Genomic DNA, 8,493 nt, shown 5'->3' with positions numbered 1-8,493 from the left:
GTTACAGATGATAACAAAGGGAATTACTCATGCTCAGTGATGGTTCCATACCCTGATGGCAATGGATTCTTAAGATTAAACTCATCATCTATACCCATTAATTGTCCAAAAAATTATGATAAAACTATACTTGCAGCTACTATTTCTATCATTTGTGTCTTAATTGTTACATTAATCATGACATTTTGCTGCTGGAAGAAACCATGGAAAGGTAAGGCCAATAATGATGGAGCCAATAATGACAATAATTGTGAGGCTAATCATTTAATTTTGGCCCATAACGATGGGCCTCAATATGGTGGAGTCAATAATGATGAGGTCAATAACGATGGAGCCAATAATGATGGAGCTAATAATGATAGAGCCAATAATGATGGAGCTAATAATAATAACAATGAAGCTAATAACAATAATGGTGACGCCAATAACGATGAGGTCGATCCTATTATTGGATGAATAGACATTGAATGGATGCTAAAGACAATTAATGTAGAGTCTACTAACTGGTGCTTGACAGGATTATATTCTAAATTTTTTTAATTTAAATTACTCTAGTAATTATGGTAAAAAAATTTGACAAGTAGTTTGTCTAATTATCAGTAATCTCATTCGTTATGCTGCATGTTCTATGACCAGTTGTCAAATTTATTGCTAATAGGTATTATTATTGACTGCTCTAAAGTTAAAATTACTACCAAATTTCCAGTTATAAATCTATGAATTTACTAAAATTTGCTTTAAAAAAAATTCACCATCAGTTAAAGCATAATTTGCTATACATAAATTTAAAGGCATGTCTAGTTGCTTACCTGTTGTTTAACAAGAAGTGAATCATTTATTAAAGATTCAGAGGCAAGTCTCATTCCAATCTATAGTAAAGAAAGATGTACTCCAGATTTCATTGGGCTTTCTTCTTTATCCTTTCTCTCTTACTTTAAATAATAAATGGTAAATTAAAATACTATAGATAAACCACTTACTGTTATCATTATAGGAGATCCAGAGATCCAGACTCTTCATCATTGGTATCCATATACAAGCAACATTTTGAATAAAGACAACCACATATTCATTAACAAATGAATCCAGCTCACTAGTATCTGTAACTTCAGCATCGGCATCTACACTAATAATTTTTTTGTTTTATCAGCATCCACTTTACCACCATCAACTAAATCTAGATCTAGTAAGAAAAAATAACAATTAGATCTAATAAAATTTTATTAGAATCACATTAAATTTTGTAGCTACAAGTGAACTATCTCCAGCAGGTCTTGTTGTTGGTATCATAGTATGCATTGGAGGAACAATCTTTCTAACATTATTAGTACTGCTAATAGACGTCTAGTTGGGGCTGTCATTTTAATTGGTAAAAGGTGTGGATATGGTAAGACACTCACATTCACACTGTTTCATTTTAGATAGAGCTACTAGATATTCAATTGATTTTAATCAGATTGCATGAATATAAAGAGGTAATATTATTACCTTCTATTCCTAGGAATAAATGACAATGTAGTTGTAGCCTTGACTGATACTCTAACGGAATCAATGAATCCATCAATTATATCATCAACAAGTGTGAAAGAGAATTCAGTTTATGGTACAAAACTCTTACCATAAATATTATAGTATACTGTCAAAGATGGTAGGATATGTATGCATTAGATATGTATAATTGTTTATGAATTAGGAGGGTTCATCTGCTTCAATAAGTTTACTCCCAATAAGTTTATGTGTTTTTGGTATCTATCTACATGTATTAATAAGAGTTACAAGTACAATGGAGTTTTCTAATGCATTGGCTAATATTAAAAAATTATTACAGCATATGAAAAGGAGTAGTATGCATCAAAATAATGTTCTATAGTCATGTGAATACTCTATACTAACACTATAACAAGAAAAACTGTAATTCACTTGAGATCAGAAACCGTTATCTTTTGCTGGTTACTTCAACAACATGTTAAAGCGTAAGTTACATTATAGTAAGAATATCTTTCAGTTATGTATACTCACTGATACTTGACAAACTTAACAAATATTATACAAATTGCACAAGTACTGACAGCAGAAAAGAGTTTCATGCAACTATGAGAGGGCCAGTACGAGTTACTTGCAAAAAACCATACAATCAGCTAGAAGGATATATAAAAATTAAACTATGCACACTTGTCTAATAACAATAAAAACAGTCACACAAGCTGGCACAGGCAATGTTATTCTTAATAACTATTACGGGCTCGGTCTGATGATAAGAATCCTTTCACTTCAGCTTTTGCTTGTCCTAGTTGGTCTGGATAATCTTCACAAACTTGAAGTATTTTCCTCCAGGTCACTCCTTTATCAGACTCTATCCATCTCTGGAACACTAGTATTAGGTTATCAGTAGTAGCCTCTGGATATGGTAAGAGGTCACGAACTGGAACTGATAATGCAATACCAATAACTTTGTAATGGGCAGCAGAACTGTTGAATAATCTAAGGAGGTCATAAGTTTGTGGCTTCTTGTCCAGAATGTCTGTACAAATAATTACATGTATAAGTTCATTAGGTCAAAAATAATTCAGTAGTTCATAAAGTCTTACCTTTATATAATGCAGGATCTTTAGTTATATGAACTACAAATTAATGATACAAGTACTTAAGTGAAGTATAATATTGTATATTATACTTATTACAATACAATACATGCACATTATCAAAATCATTCACATAATTGGTGATATGGTTTTATCATTGGGGAATTCCATACACTACAAGTATACATGCATGTACATGTATGAGTGATGTATGTACCTTTAGCAAGTCCCTCCAGTACTCTTCTCTTCTGATATTCATTAATGTCCAGTACTGACTGTACTACTAAGTCACCAGTACTCGATACTAATAATAATAATAATACTAATAATAATAATAAGTGTAGGATACATCCCTGTCTGGAGGTGGGTATGGGTACATAACTCCCTCGAGATAAGTGGTTGAGGGCGTAGTAAACTGTGAAAACCCACACTGTCTGCAGGGTGGTTATGAGCATATAACTCCCGCTAAACATCAAAGGTTTCCATGGTAACCACCCACGCACCATGGTATAATTACTAATAATTACTTATTACTATAATAATTACTATCTACTAAAATTGGGTTCTCAGTATGAGGCATTGCTTTTTATGCGCTAGTTTCATGACCAGAAGTGCTGTATAAACCAATGGGAGTATGCGTTAATGCATCAGAATAGAATTTTTTTAATCTGACGCGTTGACACATGCTCCCATTTGTTTATACAGCACCTCTGGTTGTGACACTAGAGCATGTGTCATATTGAGAATCCACCTTAAATGTTGCATACTCACTGATTTCAATAAATTTTGTTTCACTGAGAAATGAACCATCTCTCCATCCTCCAAACTCAATTATCCAGTGAGTTGTAGGTGTCTCACTCCAAACTGAGAGAGAATGAAAAGATCTATCAGTGACACTGTCTGGTATATAAGTCTATATAATTTAAAATAATGTGGTGAATAAAAATGATTTTCCCTATTCGTCATTTCTCCTCCATCGTCAATCACACTCACAAATGATAACAAAGGCAAGCTTCATGAGTTCTTTCTACTCAGAGCATATACATGTAATCTTACATTTCTTTATCATATGTACATGCATCTATACTAACTAGTTGCATTGTATTAAATTGATTATCATTAAGGAGTAACATACATGTACATGTACATGTACAAGCAAATAGATCACAGTGGTAGGACTCACTCATGCTCACCACAATTATATTATACTTACCAGTTGTTTCCATTTCATTTTGTTATTCAACAACCAACAGTCCTTGGTACCTAATCCACCCACCACTACTACGTGTGGTCCTGAGCTACAGTTGATCAATACACTGGAATGATCACTTCTCCCCTTAGGCCATTGTACTGATCCTCTAGGATTAGGAAACTTTGTACAATTCTAAAATAATGAAAAATATTTAATTAACATAATCACACTCACCACACACATACATACATTTAATACGTTATTAATGCAGTTATACTAATAATATACTCACCACAGATGTATCAGTAAATTGAAATACATATACATCATCACACCTTCTGTCACCAAAATTACCACCAAACAATATAGCAGTGGTATTAGTTATTGATGTTAAAGTGAAGGCACTAATAGGAGGTGGTCTGTCTCCAGTGACAGTTGGTGAAGTCCATTTACCTAAAAACAAGAGTAGCTAAAAATAATTAAATAGCACACATGCACACACACACACATGTACATTGTACATGTACAATAAAGCTAGACAACTGTACCAGTTTTTAATCTGTACATATGTACTTCATTGCAACGTTGCAAATCACCATCTCCACTGTACTGGGCACCAGGTTGTGGTCGGGTATTATTAGAAGATGATCCAGCTCCTCCAATTACTGCAAGATAGTCCTCATCATTTAAGCATAATGCAACCATGGCACAGTTATCCTTCATCATAGGACTGTGATGAGATGTAGTAGGAGAAAGTTCCTTCCAATTAAAGGTATCAACATTAAAACTGTATAAAATATTATAATAATAAGTAAAATATTGATGTTTACCTGTATAAACTATTATGAAAACAGCCAAGATGACCACAATAGCCTCCGAAAAAGAATAACTCATTTCTAATGACAGCAGCAGTATATCCCTCAACACCAAGTGGAGGGTTACCAGTGGTAGGCTTTTGTACCCACATACCAGTTGGTACATGACAGACCTCCACTACAGAACACATTGATTTTTTCTCTTTATTATTGTGTACTCCAGGGAGACCAGGTTGTTCCCCACCACCCCAGATGTACAGGTAGTCTCCTACCTGCACACTAGAGTGACCAATCCTCTTCACTGGTTGATAGACTATATATATATATATGCATAGAAATCATTAACAAGACTGAGGTAACAGTAATTTATAGTCAATAGTTATATGATAAACAGAGGATACAAATGAGTAAAGAATAAGAAAGAGAATAGGTCGCTTACTTGATGACATCTCCAGTGAACGGCCTCTACAGCATAAATACTATGTCTACAGTCTACCTCTATGGCTGCCAGCTCAGGTGTTTGGACTAGGCCTAGGGGCAAGCCTCTCAGCATATCTACTCTTGCTTATAATAACCACACATTCCACAATGGTAGTGGGACAATTCATATATGGTATCCGTGAATATCATTATAACCACAGATACTGTATACCATAAATAGCCTATAGACTATAATACATAGACCTCTACAAAGGTCTATACACCTATTATGTTACACCTGTATTAGGTGTACCTGTACACCTAATACACAGGTCTGTGTATTATATTTATGCTGTATCTACAGTATCTATGTTATAACACAGCTACAAATTAGTTGCTTACCTGCTGTTTATTCAACAGGAAGTGAATTATTACATGCTCATTCCAATAGTTAACAATCTGTAGTAAAGAAAGATGTACTCCAGATTTCATTGGGCTTTCTTCTTTATTCTTTCTCTCTTACTTCAAATAATAAATGGTAAATTAAAATACTATAGATAAACCACTTACTGTTATCATTATAGGAGATCCAGACTCTTCATCATTGATATCCATACAAGCAACATCTAAAATAAATACAACCACATATTCATTAACAACTGAATCCAGCTCACTAGTATCTGTAACTTCAACATCAGCATCTACACTAACAAATTTTATTGTTTCACCAGAATCCACATTACCACCATCAACTAAATCTAGATCTAGTAAGAAAAAATAGTATTTTATTAGAATCACATTAAATTTTATAGCTACAAGTGAACTATCTCCATCAGGTCTTGTTGGTATTGTAGTATGCATTGGAGGAACAATCTTTCTAACATTATTAGTACTGCTAATAGTTGGGGCTGTCATTTTAATTGGTAAAAGGTGTGGATATGGTAAGACACTCACATTCAACTGCTTTTCATTCTAGCTAGAGCTACTATTAAATTAATTTTAATCAGATTACTTAAATAATTATCATGAGGTAAATATTATTAATTTTTGTTCCTAGGAATAAATGACGATGTAGTTGTTGTCTTGACTGATACTCCAACGGAATCAGTATATCCATCAATCATATCGTCACCAAGTGTGAAAGAGAATTCAGCTTATGGTACAAAACTCGTTAATACATTGCACACATCAGATAGTGGCATTGCTTATGCTCAAACAGAAACTGATAATGGATATGAATTTATCTGGTGTGTATGACGCTAGTACATCATCATTATTTTTATTATTCATTGCTTTAAAAGGATTGATTGAATATGTGTAGGAGAAACATGCACAATTATTTACTAATCATGCATTACATTTCTTGCATAACATTCATAATTGTATGAACAATTGGTTGTTTTAAAGTGATTATAAAACTCTTTTGTGAGTATGCACATGTGTTTCCTGTACTTTTATCACTTTTAAATTAATATTTTGATACTTATTTAATTATATTGACCAACATGACCATTTTTGTAGAAGAAGTCCTATGCTGTTACTACTATGATGTAATCTATTACTACTGTCTATCTATGCATGCATGAATATGGCATTGATTCATTCAGTACTAGCATCTACTCTTGCTAACATCAAGTTCACACTGTGCACCATATTAGTCTATGTTAACACTATGTTGACACTATACAGTGACACTATGCATGCAAGAGCATGTGACAGTAAAATAGAAATGTTTGCTATTTCAAGCTTGCATGCTACATAATGCATGCTGAGTAAGATCTATCAAACATACATGTACATGTACATGTATTACGTTTTTAACAGTAATAATAGAGCTAGCTATAATTACTAAGAAATTCAGTAATAAGACACAAATTAAGAGAAGAGAAAGAATTAAAACAGTGTTTCTCTACCATGGGTTCAGATAGTTTATACTATAGTGGAACTTATAATTAATACTAGAGTCTCTTCCCTCAATGTGTCGGCCATGGGTTACAGCAGAATGTTATTGCTGTCATTAGATTTCTGATGATGTACATAAGAGGATGAAGCAGTATGATCAATATCAGGGCATGTAGTAGCACCTTCTTGTGGTTCAACAGGAGATTGTTCTATAACAGAGCGAGGAACCTCATTATCAATCATTGTTGATGGTGTTCTGAGTGGCTTGGGGGGAGCTTGTTTCATTGGGGAAGAGGTGCATCTCTCAGCCCAGTTAGTAGAATGGTCTACATGAGCTACTTGATCATCAATTGTTGTTGATGGTGCAACTTTAGGTGGTTTGGGAGGAGCTTGTTGCTTTGACGAGAAGAGAGAGGAGGAAAGAGAGAGAAGTCAATTCACACTATAAACAGTATTAGAATAAAAAGGAACAGCTAGTACTATTACCACGAAGCATATAAATGCACTCAGTCAGGGTTTCCTACAAAACATGCTAAACAAGCTAAACAGCATGCTTCAAACAGTACATGGCATATGGAGCAAATTTAAAATTTCATTAAAAAACCAATTTTGATCAAAATCACCTAAAAACTTCCACAAAACATTAGAGCTTGTGTATGTATCAGTCTCAGAAAAATTATAAGAATAGAACATTTTCTTAGAGCCATTTTTGAAAAAATTTGGCCAACAACCAGAGGCCTTTGGTATTTAGCCAAAATTTTTGAGTACTTTTTTAAATTAAAAAATCTAATTTAGATTGGAATCAACTCAAGCTTTACACAACATAAGAACATGGATACATGTACATGTAGGCTAATGTTATGGAATTGTCTGTGTGTATATATGTAACAATCTACCTTATGAGAAGCAAGAACAGAATCTGGTTCATTTTTGTTTTTCATCATAATGAAATACAAAATAACAGTCACTGATACAAGCAATCCTATGATCACAAATGTCTCTATCATAACCAGTACACCGAGAAAAATTGCTCCACCAGCAGCTCCATTGCCATCTAATGATAAAAGAATTATTATTAAATAATCATGAAGCTGGCTCATTAGGAGAGCAGAAGGACTTTGTTAAAAATCCTGGCACTCAATGCATGCATACATACCAAAGACAACAAAACTAGATAGTATATTAGCAATAGAAGTGGCATGGAGCACTTCTCTCATAAACTTACTTACTGACAGAAAAAGACACAAAAGACATAGTGCAACAAGAGCTTTCTTCATCTTTGAATTAATATTGTATCCTAGAATTAAGGTATGATGCATATGTCATCATATCAGGAACATAAATTAATGTTAAAAGCCATTATTGTATCTCATTGGCTCAACTGGTACATCTATTTTCCTTCCTAGTTGTTTATTATTGTACAAAATCTATTTTTCAATTAGATGTTTTCAGTCAAAACAACAGGATACAAAACCACAGGGATGGATAGCAACAATACAATATCCAGTACAGCAATCTACACAATAGATTAATATCACATAGGTGTTGGCTAAAGCAGTCATTAAGCAATCAAAATACAACA

At 33.5% G+C, this 8,493-nt stretch overlaps 3 protein-coding genes and 1 long non-coding RNA gene across 4 annotated transcripts in view; 1 reads left to right on the top strand and 3 right to left on the bottom strand.

The window, feature by feature from the left end:
- LOC109581681 (uncharacterized) overlaps positions 1–1,179 on the bottom strand; it is a 3,596-nt gene extending 2,417 nt beyond the window's left edge. The window contains exon 1 of the long non-coding RNA XR_002184727.1: positions 1,095–1,179. This is a non-coding gene — a long non-coding RNA (uncharacterized LOC109581681). The remainder of the gene's footprint in view (positions 1–1,094) is intronic.
- An 840-nt stretch (positions 1,180–2,019) lies between these two features.
- On the bottom strand, positions 2,020–5,122 carry LOC109581665 (kelch domain-containing protein 1-like). The gene is made up of 9 exons (XM_019995982.1): positions 5,029–5,122; positions 4,605–4,902; positions 4,323–4,561; positions 4,067–4,227; positions 3,796–3,966; positions 3,354–3,495; positions 2,800–2,886; positions 2,589–2,621; positions 2,020–2,521 (listed from the first exon to the last, which is right to left on the bottom strand). Exons 1-9 carry the CDS (start codon positions 5,036–5,038, stop codon positions 2,226–2,228), a joined length of 1,437 nt encoding a protein of 478 aa, XP_019851541.1. The 5' UTR covers positions 5,039–5,122; the 3' UTR covers positions 2,020–2,225.
- Positions 5,123–5,483: 361 nt separating this feature from the next.
- Positions 5,484–6,465, top strand: LOC109581667 (uncharacterized). The gene is made up of 4 exons (XM_019995983.1): positions 5,484–5,547; positions 5,594–5,776; positions 5,822–5,950; positions 6,067–6,465. The coding sequence occupies exons 1-4, from the start codon at positions 5,484–5,486 to the stop codon at positions 6,264–6,266; spliced, it is 576 nt and encodes a 191-aa protein (XP_019851542.1). The 3' UTR covers positions 6,267–6,465.
- Positions 6,466–6,854: 389 nt separating this feature from the next.
- Positions 6,855–8,278, bottom strand: LOC109581668 (uncharacterized). Its single transcript, XM_019995985.1, has 3 exons — positions 8,137–8,278; positions 7,808–7,965; positions 6,855–7,307 (listed from the first exon to the last, which is right to left on the bottom strand). The coding sequence occupies exons 1-3, from the start codon at positions 8,228–8,230 to the stop codon at positions 7,002–7,004; spliced, it is 558 nt and encodes a 185-aa protein (XP_019851544.1). The 5' UTR covers positions 8,231–8,278; the 3' UTR covers positions 6,855–7,001.
- Between the last annotated feature and the right edge of the window lie 215 nt (positions 8,279–8,493).

This window comes from Amphimedon queenslandica, unplaced genomic scaffold (assembly GCF_000090795.2).
Source record: "Amphimedon queenslandica unplaced genomic scaffold, v1.1 AMPQUscaffold_13426, whole genome shotgun sequence".
NCBI classification, from domain to species: Eukaryota; Metazoa; Porifera; class Demospongiae; order Haplosclerida; family Niphatidae; genus Amphimedon; species Amphimedon queenslandica.
The sequence above is the reverse complement of the archived record's forward strand: the minus strand, read 5'-3'. Positions and strand labels throughout refer to the sequence as shown.

Coding starts and splice junctions, on each gene's coding strand:
- LOC109581665 (XM_019995982.1), bottom strand. Junction 2,887..3,353: donor AACAAAATTTATTGAAATCA/GTGAGTATGCAA, acceptor TATTATTATTAG/TATCGAGTACTGGTGACTTA. Junction 2,622..2,799: donor ACTGGAGGGACTTGCTAAAG/GTACATACATCA, acceptor ATTAATTTGTAG/TTCATATAACTAAAGATCCT.
- LOC109581667 (XM_019995983.1), top strand. CDS start 5,484: ATGTACTCCAGATTTCATTGGGCTTTCTTCTTTATTCTTTCTCTCTTA. Junction 5,548..5,593: donor CTTACTTCAAATAATAAATG/GTAAATTAAAAT, acceptor TTATCATTATAG/GAGATCCAGACTCTTCATCA. Junction 5,951..6,066: donor TGGTAAAAGGTGTGGATATG/GTAAGACACTCA, acceptor TTTTGTTCCTAG/GAATAAATGACGATGTAGTT.
- LOC109581668 (XM_019995985.1), bottom strand. CDS start 8,230: ATGCATCATACCTTAATTCTAGGATACAATATTAATTCAAAGATGAAG. Junction 7,966..8,136: donor GTGTCTTTTTCTGTCAGTAA/GTAAGTTTATGA, acceptor TTTTATCATTAG/ATGGCAATGGAGCTGCTGGT. Junction 7,308..7,807: donor CTGTTCTTGCTTCTCATAAG/GTAGATTGTTAC, acceptor TTCTCGTCAAAG/CAACAAGCTCCTCCCAAACC.